The 13,435-nt window shown below is 51.3% G+C and overlaps 5 protein-coding genes across 5 annotated transcripts; 1 reads left to right on the top strand and 4 right to left on the bottom strand.

Moving 5' to 3' along the window:
• Positions 1-544: 544 nt before the first annotated feature.
• On the bottom strand, positions 545-2,654 carry PFICI_07715 (uncharacterized protein; the record flags this gene model as incomplete). The annotated part of the gene is made up of 8 exons (XM_007836296.1): positions 545-896; positions 957-1,100; positions 1,160-1,246; positions 1,306-1,389; positions 1,454-1,751; positions 1,821-2,046; positions 2,108-2,291; positions 2,347-2,654. The coding sequence occupies 8 exons, from the start codon at positions 2,652-2,654 to the stop codon at positions 545-547; spliced, it is 1,683 nt and encodes a 560-aa protein (XP_007834487.1).
• Positions 2,655-3,037: 383 nt separating this feature from the next.
• PFICI_07714 (uncharacterized protein) lies at positions 3,038-3,966 on the bottom strand (the record flags this gene model as incomplete). Its single annotated transcript, XM_007836295.1, has 2 exons — positions 3,038-3,476; positions 3,563-3,966. The coding sequence occupies 2 exons, from the start codon at positions 3,964-3,966 to the stop codon at positions 3,038-3,040; spliced, it is 843 nt and encodes a 280-aa protein (XP_007834486.1).
• An 863-nt stretch (positions 3,967-4,829) lies between these two features.
• On the top strand, positions 4,830-6,005 carry PFICI_07713 (uncharacterized protein; the record flags this gene model as incomplete). Its single annotated transcript, XM_007836294.1, has 3 exons — positions 4,830-4,842; positions 4,896-5,160; positions 5,216-6,005. The coding sequence occupies 3 exons, from the start codon at positions 4,830-4,832 to the stop codon at positions 6,003-6,005; spliced, it is 1,068 nt and encodes a 355-aa protein (XP_007834485.1).
• A 1,105-nt stretch (positions 6,006-7,110) lies between these two features.
• PFICI_07712 (uncharacterized protein) lies at positions 7,111-8,764 on the bottom strand (the record flags this gene model as incomplete). The annotated part of the gene is made up of 7 exons (XM_007836293.1): positions 7,111-7,236; positions 7,298-7,762; positions 7,825-8,151; positions 8,231-8,310; positions 8,373-8,445; positions 8,613-8,660; positions 8,747-8,764. The coding sequence occupies 7 exons, from the start codon at positions 8,762-8,764 to the stop codon at positions 7,111-7,113; spliced, it is 1,137 nt and encodes a 378-aa protein (XP_007834484.1).
• A 1,734-nt stretch (positions 8,765-10,498) lies between these two features.
• PFICI_07711 (uncharacterized protein) lies at positions 10,499-11,890 on the bottom strand (the record flags this gene model as incomplete). Its single annotated transcript, XM_007836292.1, has 1 exon — positions 10,499-11,890. The coding sequence occupies one exon, from the start codon at positions 11,888-11,890 to the stop codon at positions 10,499-10,501; it is 1,392 nt and encodes a 463-aa protein (XP_007834483.1).
• Between the last annotated feature and the right edge of the window lie 1,545 nt (positions 11,891-13,435).

Here is a 13,435-nt window from a genome sequence, read left to right as displayed (position 1 = left end):
CGAAGAGAACTTCAGCGTAAAGAGGCCAAGATCAGGATGCAAGATAGACGCAAATGAGGGTTTGCTGGCTACGAGATAGCTTGAACTTTCGATTTCCGCTGTTGACCAGAAAGCCAACACCATGCCCTGCTGTCACTGTATTCGTTAGGATACAAAGCATCACACACGGAGACCATGGAAGGTGCTAAGTACTTGTCTTGTGCTTGATCGTTTCTGACGTCTTCGATCATCCTACTTCTTGTATATTGATACCAGATACATTGCACATTTTCTACTCTTCAAGGCAGATTTCGATTGCATTCAACGTCTTCTCATTCCAGCACAGACAACATAGGAGCTGAAGGTATTCCTGTCATCATCGAAGTAGCCACCTTGGTGTCCTGTTGGCCAGGTTTGCATGGTTCGTCTGACTTAAAGTGTGTTGCAGACCGTTTTGTGCTCTGGGGCTACTCAACTGTTGAAAGCACATTTAAACCATTCCAAGTCACAAAATCGTGTCTCAGGATCTATACTTGATTTGAGCTTTTCATGACTTAGGGTCACATTATAGTTTTGCTCTTTCCTGTGAAGCACCTTGACGTGCTGCTGCGCCGGCTTCCTTCCTCGCCGGCAGTTCGCGCCGCAAAAGTTTGCCTGTGGGATTTCTGGGTAGGGGCGAAAGATAGAACAACCCGCCACGCAACTTCTTGTAAGGTGCAACACGCTTATCATGGTGCGCCCTGACCTCGGCGAGAACGCGATCCCGATCTGAAGGAGCTACCGTCAGGGCCAAGCTCACGTACGCTACCGGTATCTCGGTTCCTTGGGCATCGTCCCACGTGGCACAGACGCCGGCCTCTGTCACAAGGGGATGGGACAAGAGGACATCCTCGAGCTCGGCTGGCGGGACTTGTAGCCTTAATAGTTCATGTATCAGCGATGTCGATTGCAAGTAGTCTAGTTTTGATTGACTGTACCCTTTGAACTTGATAAGGTCCTTTTTGCGGTCAGTCAGATAGACAAAGCCGTCTTGATCAATACGTCCCACATCTCCAGTTCGTAGCCACCCATCTTGAAAGGGGAATGCTTCCGCTGTCGCTTCTGGGTTATTTTTGTAGCCCCTGGGCATCGACAATGATTAGTCGTACACTGACAGATAGACTTACGACCCTAGACCTACATGAACACGGTAGGACCTCGGACGAGAATCTCGCCTTGAGACCCGGGCGATACATCCTTGAGGTCGTCATCAACAACTCTCAACTCGCTATGAACTCGTCAGTATTCGCAAAACGATCAGCCATCCTGGGAGCACGTTGGTCATACGCATTAGAGACCAGCCTTCCCACGCTGCCAGCTTTCGGTTTCGCTGACGACGTTTTCAGTATTGTTATAGTAGCTTCGCTCATTCTGAATTTCATCAGTTCTCACTCATGGCCTTTTCTTTTCAATCAATCATCTTGCATAGACTGACCCATAACCTTGCGTAATCGATGATTTCGGCATGAGCTGTTCCAAGCGAGCAATGATCTCGGGGGGTAGGACTGCACCAGAGCAGTATATTGTATGGATTCCGGTGAGATCCTGTTGCGTTACCCATGGATCTTTAGCCATGGCTACAGCGGTCGGGGGAACCATGCGAAGAACAGTGGCTTTGGTCGCGACGCAAGCTGAGATGTAATCCCGGAAACTATACTTTCGCAATAGCACCATTTGCGTCGCCGATAAAGCTGGGACAAAGAGCGCTGCAATAAACCCATAGATGTGGCTCACTTGATGGCGTCAGTAAGCGTAAACTATGGTTTTTGCAGAGTCAAGAGAAGTTTCGTTGGAGGGCTCACATGGCGCATAAAAGACCTCTCTTTCCTTGAAGTTTACATGCTCTGGAACAGTTGTCCGAGACCCCGAGATGTATGCCAAGATATTCCGATGGCTCAGCAGTACGGCTTTTGGTTTCCCGCTCGTTCCCGAACTGAAGCATATCCCGCCGACAAACTTGCCATTATCTTGTCCGCTGAGATCCACAGGCGGCATTGGCTCCTTTGCCCCTACAAAGTCTTGAGGGAACTGTCAAATTGTTTCTTAGTTTTGTTCCAAAACTCAGTCATGTCACTAGGGAGCGTCGTACAGCAAGCGATAATGACCCTCGCTCACCGAGGCCTACCACGGTGGGTTTGGCAATGTTCTTGGGCAACATGGCGATTCCCTCCTGAACTTTTTCGATTGCCGATGAATCACAAAAGACCACTCGGGACTCGGTCACTGTAATGTAGTGCACCAGCTCGTACGCAGAGGCGACAATGTTTACACCGCTGTGTTGTACTCGATTAGCCACTTGAAACTGAAATAGGGTGCGGAGAAGTTTACGCGGGAACAATGCCTGCCCATACGGCAGAATGAGCCAGCGTTACCCAGTTCAGGTCATTCATTCCCAAGATTAAAATCGTGTCTTGCGGCTTGAGCCCGAGAACATGCTGAAGCCCGGTAGCGCCACGCGCAAACAAATTCGGTGCGTCTCCATAATTGATGGTGCGCTCTGGGTGCTCGGCTTCCTGCCAGATCACTTTGTCTTTGGGTATATCGTCGACGTCGGTACGAAGCAGGAATTGCCAAACAGAAGTCTCGGCTGGCACGGAGGCTGGTATGTGCTTGGATTTGTAGACTTGTGCACTCATGATAATCGATTGGTTGAAGAATGAAACGTATTTGGTTTGCCATGCCTACGCGAGCTCGGCGTCAAGTTAAATACTCATATACTTGCCCTCGGGATACTCATACCCCGACAAACGTATACTGCACTGGTCCAGGATTCAGGTTGAGCGACCCCAAATGACTATTTGCACGCCCTGGCCTTTCCCCTCCATCAAACCAAGCCTGTGGAAATATTAGGTCTCCAAATCTGCCTCACGGCTTGTCTATGCAATTACGAATTCTTGAAAAGACAACTCATAATTGAAAAAGACACTTTAATTCGAGCTTGGGCTACATGGCTATATATGAAATCTCAACCAGAAAGACATGTAATGAATGGGGAATCTTATGCAATAACATGTCCAACTCAAAGCTTTGAAGGAGCCCATACTGGCTTTTCCTTCTTGGCAAATGCTTGCAATCCAATAAGCAAGTTCTCTCCATTAAAGAGCCCATCTGCAAATCGCTCATGCGTCAATTGCGCAGCCCTCTCAACACTGGCCGTCTCCCAAGCTTGCCTGAGCCCAGCCCGGCTCACAATGACGGCATCGGGGGACAAGGTGCCCACCCTGTCGGCGAGGTCCAGCGCTTCGTCCAAGAGGGACTCTGGGGACTTGGAGATTCTCGCAAAGCCAAAGTGTTGCACCTCGGCGGCCGAGAGGACGCGGTCGGCGAGGACAATCTCGCTGGCGAGCTGCATGCCAAAGATTCTGGCTACTCGGGGCAAGCCGCCTGCCGCGGCGTAGAGACCTCGTTTCGCCTCTGGTAGACCAAATGTTGCGCTGGGAGACGCGACTACAAGGTCGCTTGAGGGAGATGTTCGTCAGCAATAGTTCCCCATAGCCCGTCCGGATGCAATGACCCGGCGGTTTCCCTTATCGAGCTGACTCACCAATTAAGACAGATTTCAAATCCACCGCCCAGCGCATACCCATTGACAGCCGCAATAACAGGCTTCTTGCCAACCCGGCGACTGACGCCCATGAAGCCGCTGGGCGGCATCGTCTGCGGCACCGTCGGCTTGCGCGCGCCACCATCGACATTCTTGTTCCTCTGCTCAATGAGATCCGCGCCGGCAGAAAAGCTGCGCGAGCCCTTGCCCGTCACGATGGCCACTCGCAGACTCGGTTCCTTGTCAAACCACTCGAAAATACCGTGGCCTTCCCAGTGCCCTCGCATCGGTATCGAGTTCATGGCGGATTCGCGGTTAATGGTGATGAGCAGCACAAAGGGCCGCGGAAAGCTGAGCTGGAAGCATGTCGAGGGCGGCGGTGGTGAAGACAAGTTTTCTGCCATTGTCAATTGCGTGTGTGATACCCACTACGTATTAGAAAGTAAGGCGGAAAGTATATGGTTTTCTTGCCTGTGTGATCAAATCTCACAGTTCAATGAGGGTCACGGAAATACAGAAAATCTTGGGTGCGAGGGATCACCATAATGAGCCTCGGCAAGACAGAATACCTGGGGAGCTTCATGCATGCTGCGTACCGTGGCACAGTCCAGCAATGCGAAAAGCAAGGGGTGGCCGTCAGCTAACCGTATTCCAATAAGTACTTGAACAACTGGCGGATATTGAACTGTTCTTCATAAGCTTTTTGAGGAAAAGCACTTGGTTATCGATTCATTAATACTTGCACTGGTTAATTTAGCGGTTCCTCATGCTAGAAATATATCATGACAATTGGACTTTCGGTGCATAACCAGCATGCGTACCTAGGTCAGCGGGCGTGCGATCTATGGGGTATGTGTATGAACCTAGGAAATTGATATCCTCCCCGGTTGACTTTGACTCCTCTCTCTACTTTTCGGTGCTAGGTGATTGCAAATACATCCCCCCAATTGGACGGACATGGCATTTCAAGCACCTTTTGCAGAACAAGGGGTAATCCCCAGTGCCAAGTTCTTCAATACAGATCTATATAAAGCACTAACGGGCTGACGCCAGTCTAGGGTCTCTTTGACCCCGCTCGAGCTATCCACAGCAGGGTATAGTCACCGTGCTATAAAGTATAATGACCATACTTGCCGAGGTAAGACATGATTGTATGTACAATGGGTGAGATGGCATCTCGCTGAAAAGCAAAATGTGAGTGCGTCTGAATGCTGCAATTCCCATCGTCACGAACGACAAGAAGTTTTGCAGTATCAAAGTACTAGCCATGTCTGAATTCGGTACGTCGTCGACCAATATCCAGCTCATTCGCTGCTAACATGTTATTGTCTAGCTCCAAAGATCAGGACTCCAGTCACGGAGCTCCTGGGTATCAAACATCCCATTGTACTCGCGGGCATGAATGGCACGTCGAGTCCGCGACTGGCCGCTGCTGTCACCAATGCCGGTGGTCTCGGCGTCATTGGCGGCGGCACTTATACCCCAAAACAGCTTTCGGAAGCCATAGACGAGCTCAAGTCGCACTTGAAGGACAAGAATGCCCCGTTTGGCGTGGATCTCATGATTCCAAAAGTCGGAGGAGGTGCGCGCAAGACAAAGTGAGAAGTCCTCCTCTAAAGTCCGTGACTGTATGCTGAAACAGTGAATCCTCAGCTACGATTACCTCCATGGCAACTTGGACAAATGTGTCGACATCATGATTGAAAAGAAGACCGCCCTCTTCGTATGTGCTATAGGCGTTCCCCCGGTCGACGTCGTGAAAAAGCTTCATGCCGCGGGCGTCCTGTACATGAACATGTGCGGCGCACCCAAACATGCCGTCGCAGCAGCCAAGCTTGGCGCCGACCTCGTCTGTGCGACGGGTGGCGAGGCGGGAGGACACACTGGAGATATTCCGACATCCGTCTTGATCCCGACCGTCAAGGAGGCAATCCGAGACTTTACCAGTCCGCATACAAAGAAGCCCGTGATGCTGCTCGCGGGTGGTGGAATATACAATGGGCGATCGCTGGCAAGCGCGCTGGCCTTGGGGGCCGACGCCGTTTGGGTCGGCACCCGATTCATTCTCTGTGACGAGTCCGGCTCGACCGAGTGGCACCAGGAACAGGTGCGCAACGCCCAGCATGGCCAAGTCGTACGATCAACCATATTCACCGGCCGACCGCTACACTCTCTGGCGACGCCATACCTACTTCAGTGGGAAGAGGAGCGCAAGGCGGAGATGAAGCGCCTGGAAGCCAAGGGCATCATTGCTGCTCAGCACGATCGCGAGCAGCGTCCAGACGATGATTCCATCCAAGAAATGCCGATATTGATGGGAAAAGTAGCGGCCGTGGTTGATAAGAAGCTCCCAGCAAAACAAATCGTAGAGGACATGATCGAGGAGGCGGCAAAGGTGTTGGCAGACAACTCTCGACTGCTTGTCGCTAGCTCCAAACTATGATCAACTCTTTCATGTACAAGTAGCTCCCAGTGAGTAGTTCCAATCCTCAGCTGACGGCCAGTCATCCGGATCTACACCAGAGGTTTGTAACTGTAGTCGGATCTGCAACTTGGTACTGCCAGGTTAAATCTAGAAGAGTCTCATTCTATCTACATGAATATGACTTTACAAAACTGAGGGTTGGTGCAGGTGCGTGATACTAGCCGAGCGTCTATTGTAGCTCAACATATGTACGCAACGGCCATTTCATACTCTTGGAGCTTCAGAAAATGATATCTCGATTATCAATTCGAAACAGTGCAACTCACAATGGCACTCTTAGAGGTCCACACTTGTTGGACGGCTCGGGCGCGGGCAGAAGAATCTTGATTTCTACGACATGACAGCTTGTGGTGTAATCTTGAACATCTGAGCTCGCAATACGACCTGGAGAAAGCACTTACGCTAATTGCTTCTATGCAAAAACTGAGATGGGGGTTGAAGGAATACCGAATACATTAACGTAGAGATGGGGAGGATCCACAACCGACCAGGGCTTCGAGGTATATATTATGCATCGCGCGGCATAAAGAACTTTTGAATGACTATCCAGGAATCGTCAGAGGTCTGGAAAGAAGGACGGTTAGTTACTACCTGACTTCAACGACGAGAGGCTTGCAGTCTGAGAAATATAGGAGTAGACGAAGCTAGAAAAGTTGATGATTATTATGAATCCATGACTTTCGCATAAAGTTATGAAAAACCAAAAGAGTCAAATGTCCTCGGTTTTCCTAGAGACCAGGTCTGTCATTCAATCGTGAAATTGCGTTGGTGACACAAGATATCATTTTTAGCTATAATGCTGACTCTTCTTTCTTTCCTGGGACATGGAGAGGGTGGTAGCCTCAATATATTCATTTCCACGGCTTCTTCTCTTCCCCTACCTTCCAGGAACCATCACTTCTTGAGTTTATGCCGGTGGTGATGCCGGCGACGTGAACAATATGGAGTGGATGAAGATGTCGTGAATGCAGGGATATCATGTTCCGCCGCCCAATCGCTTGCAGCGACGGACCTGCGGATTGCAACAGTCGCAACGACCCCGGTTTTGTTGATTCCAGGTCCTCTAGTTCTGCGGGTCGTCCAAGTCATCGCCCTGGTCGAACAAGAAATTGGCAGCTAGCTCCTCGTTCTTATCACATGCAAAGTACGCTTGGATAGCTTGGTCCTGAGTGAAACCCAATCGGCACAGCTATGGCCTGTTAGCAAGACATTCTTCATGAGCCACATGTTATCTAGTAGTCAAAACTTACTCTCTCGATAGCCTCGCGTTCCTCTTCGGTCACACTAATGGCCTGAGCTCCCGGTGGCAGGGCAGCGTCATCATCGGCATCCTCGCCGAGAAGGTTGAGGAACTGGTCAGGGTGCGCAGAAATAAGCTGAGCCAGCTGGGGGTTACCGGCACCGAGTTGCTGGAGGATAGGCTCCAGCATCTGAGGCTGCTGCTGAACGACCTGGCGGAGCTGCTGGAATTGAGCGTTTCCACGTAGGAAGTCGAGGTTGCCAAGTCCACCTTGAGCGCCCTGAGCAGCGCCTGCGCCAGCACCTGCAGCAGCGCCTCCTGAACCGCCGCCACGTCCAGCTTGTGCAGCAAGATCAAAGAGGTTGACACCACCGTCGTCATCACCGCCTTGAGCGGCTGGCTCAGCGGCCGGCTGAGCTGGGGCGGAAGGTGCTCGGGCGGCAGCAGCCGGTTGTTGGGCACTCTCGGGAATACCCTAAAATTGAGCATGTTAGCATTATAGGCCATATAAAGCTAAAGGCACTTGAGGTTTCGTACATTCAAGAGATATTCCACAGCCCGGTCGGGGTTGAAGAAGGCGGCGCGCATAGCAGCGTCGATCTGTGTGCGCTCGAAACCCATGGCCTCCATGTTGGCAATAACTTCGGCTCGGGCAGCTCCCATGGCCATCGAGTTGTCTGAAGGCTCTGAAGCAATGGCGCCAGCAGGAGTGGGAGTCGCGGGCGGGGCAGCAGCAGCGCTGCCATGAGCGGGCGCGGGAGGGGCGGCAGGCGTTGCAGTACGTGCTGAAGCTGGAGTCTGAGGAACATTTGCGGTGCTGGATGAGGCAGCAGGAGCTGCGGCGGGTGCGGGTGCGGGCTTGGGCTATGATACAATTCAGTCAGCGGCAGTGCTCAGCTTCAAGTCTCTCCACTAAACCGGCGAAAGTATCGCTCATTCATACCTTGTTCACCATACAAACGACGAAGCCTTTCTCCTCAATCTTGTAGGACTCGACTGTGTCGTCATCCTTGAGAATCTTGCCTACAAGCAGAAACAGTCAGCACAACCACCAACTCGGCCAGGTTCGATTCAAGGGCACTCACCAGAGTAGATGAGCTTCTGGGCCTTGGGGTCCCAGCCCTTCTCTTCCGAGATGCGCTGCTTCACAGCGGATACCTAGTTGAAAGGTGTATCATTAGCTACCGGAACCGTGATAGACGTAGCGTAATAGCGGACGAGCCCCTGCCTTGCGTAAAGGCTTTCATGTGGATAGGGTGGGCGGCATTGTAGGCGCGAGATTATGTTCTTTTTTTGCCGGTGATGAAGCCCAGATGATGACATACCAGGTCGGTGGGTTCGACATCGAGTGTGAACTTCTGCTGCTTGAGATCCTGTAGCGAGCCGAGAGTTAGCAGATTGGAGCGACAGAATGGGATGCGCAGCTCCAGCTGCAGCGGTCGGCGGGGTAATCGCGTACCTTGAAGGTGACCTTCATCTTGGGCGACTGGTGACAGCTTCAAAAAGCGGCTGTCGACAATGTGGAACTGTGTGATGAGTGGTGGATGGTGGCGATGCAATCAGTGGGCTTATTTATTTGGTCGCCAGCCTCGGTTGGGGTCGTCAGTAAGAGGATGATGTAGCGTGGTAGGTTTTTGGGAAACCTTTGCGTCCAAAACCTTTGCGCGGGGCGGGGCGGAAAGGCGACGAGCAGATGTTTGCGTTTGTGGGTATGTGTTGTTGAGTTGAGGTCCGTGAAGAAAAAGATGGGATGAGTAGTTGTTGTAGTAGTAGTCGTCACGACGATGGGAAGCGGCGTTGCCTTGTCACAAGATTGGGAACCGACCCAGAACCAGCCCTCTCTCTTCTCTCTCTCACTCGCTGCCCTCAGTCCTGCAAGTGAGTGGATGGATGGATGGGAATTCCAGGTAGCAGCAGCTATGATGTGTCGCGGGGCTAGGCCAGGCGGCGCTTGTCTTTCCTACTAAGGAGCCTGTCCTGTCCTGTCCTCCAAGGTAAGTAAGGTGGCGTGGCGGGGCGGCAGCAGTCAAACGTTTGAAGGTGCACCGGCGCTGGAGGGGGGGAGTGTGGGGAAAGAGGACGAGAATCTATACCTGCTCATTGGCTGCCGCAAGGTTAAAATAATAAACACATGCATGCATAGTATTAACCTATTCGCCTACCTGCCTTACATTGATCTGCCTACTACCTAATAGCATTCAATGAACCCCATTCATTCACTCCTCATTGATTGATACCTTGATACCTGACTGGTGTCACATTCTATGCATTCCGTAATTTGCTGCTTGCTTGCTTCCACCCGGCTCTGCCGCCGTCTCACACAATGGGATCTGGCCCTGCTTACTTTTGCTGAGGGTTTCTTCTCGATTCCGTAGCCTGGAAACTTTTCCGGCATCCATGAATGGCGACCTGCAGAAGAAAAAAGCACCTTGCAGACAAGAAATGGATGTCCGGGGAATTTATGGTTACGGCCAGTCACAGATCCCCAAGACCGACAACACCCCGATTTGGTAGTTGCCTTGTCCCACTTGGTCTACCGTCTTCATTTACGCTTCGTGTGCCAGAGTATGCTGTTCCAATCGGCCGAATAATGCCTCTTACCTAAGACGGAATGACTGCTCTGCTTGTAGATTCCAACGTCGTTGCAAGAGTATACGCTAATGAAATGTTTTTATAAACAAGACTTGCCTCTAGCCATTATCCATCGAACACTACGAGCTTACTGATAACCATATTTGCAAATTGCGCCAGGGATCATTTTCACGGCAGAGAAAAAAGAGCTGATAGTTTTAAAAATTTTACTGATTTATATTTGACTTGTTTTAAGTTTTAGTTTTTAGCACTACTTCTCAGGCAGTAGTAGGTAGCCTTCAACAAACCCCAGTCATACAAGGGAGTAGGTAAATGGGACGAAAAGTTAAAAGAAACATGTTTCGAACCAACTCCGCCCCTAGCCAGAGATCCAAGTTCCTCCTCAAGTTCGTCTACACTTTTTTTCCGATCAACGAACGTAAAACGCCACGCTTTGAAAAGATAACAATGAAAAAAGACAAGTGGTATCACCCAACCGTTTCATAACACATCCCAATTGAGCCTCTATAGTCTTGGACTGAGAGGTGTGGGAGAAAAAGGACAAGAAAAGAAAAGAGCACATGCTGTGCACATGAAAGCAGGAGAACTATGCAAGGTTGTTGTGTGCTTTCATCAAGAATCAAAACGTGGACTCAAAGCCACTGTCCACGGTGCCATCCCTCTCGCGCTGTTTCCGCAAGTGGTAGTCTGTAAGGCTGGTTCGAGAGCCCGCATTGAGTATCCAGTCGGGCAGGGGCGGCGTCATCTGCCTCTCCTCTGGCGGTTCGATCGGGATGGGACTGAGACGGCCACCGGGAGAGACGGACTGCTTGCTTCGCATGCTGTCAATGCTGCCTTGGCGGCTGAGTGGGCTCGAGGTGGTCGGCAGACTGCCACTGCGCATCCGCGTGATCTTCTTGACGGAAAGGGTCCGCGATCCCTCAGGCGCAGCCACGATCGAGGTGCCGGGAGTCGCTGCCGGAGGCGGTGTTGGGCTGTCGGCGCGGAAGAGAGGGTGGATGTGCAATTCGCCAGTCGATCCGTACGAGTGCAGCGCGGGCGGAGGCCTAGGTACCGGGGAGTAGCTACGGGCTCTGTGCATGGCAGCTTGTGGTGGTTCAATGTCTGCGGCCGTGTAAGGCGACGAACTTCTGCTCACAGTTGGACTCGCAGGGATCGTCTCCAGGGCACCGAGGAAGCGGTCCGCGGCGGGCATGGCGGTGTCAAGCACTTGACGGTTTTGCGTATCCACGGAAGACGTATCCCAAGAATCGAAACCCTCCTCGACATCCGGCATGGTGTCAAAGGACATACCGCGACCCCTCCTCTTTGAAGGCGTCGACTTGATGGAATGGCTTGATCGGGTAGACAGGAGTCTTGTCTTGCTGTCCATTGGTCGAACTCTGTGAGACAGAGAAGATCTCATGGTCTCACCACCGCTTGAGCCCGGAGGGCTCATCATATCGAATGAGCATACTTCTGCAGGCTTGATGACTGACTCGGCAGTCCGGGAATAGGGAACCGACTTCATGCGCATCTGAGGAAGGAAGCGCCCGCTCGGGGAAGAGAGCCCTTGCTTCTCGTCATGCTGTACTCGGCTGCCCATGAAGTAGATGATGACAAAGCTCAGCTGGAACGTGAAAGCCAAGCCGAGGGCGACCGATGTGCCGACCAGGTAAGACATTTTTGATGTGCCGAGGATTTCGGCAGGCTTCTCCTCCTTGTCGACAAATACCAGCGCAACGACTGAAGCGGCTGTCGCAAGAACAACGCCCGTCACGTAGAGGGGGAACCAAATCGCACTCAGCTTGCTGGGACCATAATATGTCGAGTGTCGGAACGACATGCACACGAGTACAGCCATGACCACCAATGTCAAGCCTTCCAGTGTCGTCGCCACAGCTGCTGTTGTTTGCACAGTCGCTGCATTTCTCCTTGTCTGGGCGTTTGCGATTTCTAACACAACGACAGCCACCGTTGTAAGCAGCGCCACAATGCCGACAATGGCCCGAAAAGCCCACGAAATAGCCATTTTGTTGGTTAGGTAGTAATGATTTCACTGTCACGGGTGTGTCAGTAGAAACCTCCGCCGACTTATTCCTGTGCTCGCAGGCGGTCGAGCGGATTGTCTCTCCGAGTTAACGACAATGGGCGCGCGGCCCACGGACGAGGGTGGCCAGCGACCGTAACTCGGAAAAGATGTCGAAAAGATCCGATAGATATGATCAAGTTGTGAAGGTATTTGTTGCGTACAATCAATTCGCTTGTGGATCAGTCGAGTATGAGATCTCTTGTATATCTGAGATCGGCAATTCCTTGTGGGCCCCAAAAGGCTAAATTGGTGCGGCCCGGGGATCAAGTCAAGGATGTGTTCAAGACGTGATGAATTGATAAACTTGCGACAATTTGTTGTGCGAAGTGCTCGGTTAGAATATAATTCACTGTGGTTGGACTGAGATTGAGTTGTATGAGTTGTAATGATGCCAGTTTGTACTCTGCGGACATAGATGTTGAGGTTTGGTGCTGTGTAGTGAGAGTATGTAAGTAGTCTGATGGAGAGAGTGATGGTGTATGGTCGGATAAACGGTCCAGGCCAAGTCGAGCCGAGCGGTTTTCCAAGACCAGGTATAGAAGAGAAAAAAAATGAGTGGATATAGTTGAATGAACTGAAAAGCTTATCAAGCCGTGTCAAACGAACGTTGAATCTGGGTCGCAAAGAATGGCCGTTCCAGAGTGGAGCGATGAAAGAGAGAGGCGAGGGTGAAGAATAGACGAGGTGCGGGTAAATTTGGGACGATGAGAAGGATTCGAGAAGATGAATTCTGTTTGCCACGGTCGGGTCCAAAAATGAATGCCAGCAGCGGCCTCAGCCTATTTTGAGCAGGAAGTCTGACAGAGACGCGTTTTCTGTGAGATCGCGTTCTGCTAATGTTGCGTGCATGAACAACCCTGCAGAGTGTTATGCAAGGTCCCCCTCCTCTCCGGCTGTGCGGTCCAGGCCGTTGGTGGTTTGAGGGAATCAATCCCACGAAGATCACCAATGAGGTTTGTAGTTTCCGAAGCGAGAGACGAGATCGCGTGTGGGTGGGCCAATTGGTTGGATCGATCTGATGTGCGTCGCGTGTTGGGGGGATATGAGCTGTGCAGTACCGAACAGGCGATGGCAACTGATGATAGGTGCACTTGTGACGCAGATACTCTCGGTTTCTTCTTCTTCTTTTCCCTCCTTTGCTCCTCCTATATTCGTTTTGCTTTGTCTTCTTATTTCCTGGCTACACCCAAGCTTCGACTTTCCTTTTGCCAACGTTGTACAGGGTAGGATATACTCGGTACTGGGTGGGCTATTTGAGAGACTAGAGGCGCAGCAAACAGCGTCTAGGGCAGGTGGCTAATCTCGACGACTTGCAATTGAGTTTGCTCCCTGAGACTGGTGACTGGTCCGAGCCTAAAGTGGCGTTGCTATTGCACTCCCCGGCAATAACAGATCCCCAAGCGAGAGATAGGAATGGTCGAGTAGGTATTCAGGAAAAGACTTAAAACCTCAAAAAAAAAAAAAGAATGTTTGTTTGAAATTGAG

Source organism: Pestalotiopsis fici (assembly GCF_000516985.1).
Source record: "Pestalotiopsis fici W106-1 unplaced genomic scaffold PFICI_Scf_5, whole genome shotgun sequence".
Taxonomy (NCBI): Eukaryota; Fungi; Ascomycota; class Sordariomycetes; order Amphisphaeriales; family Sporocadaceae; genus Pestalotiopsis; species Pestalotiopsis fici.
This window is presented reverse-complemented; position numbering and strand designations above follow the sequence as displayed.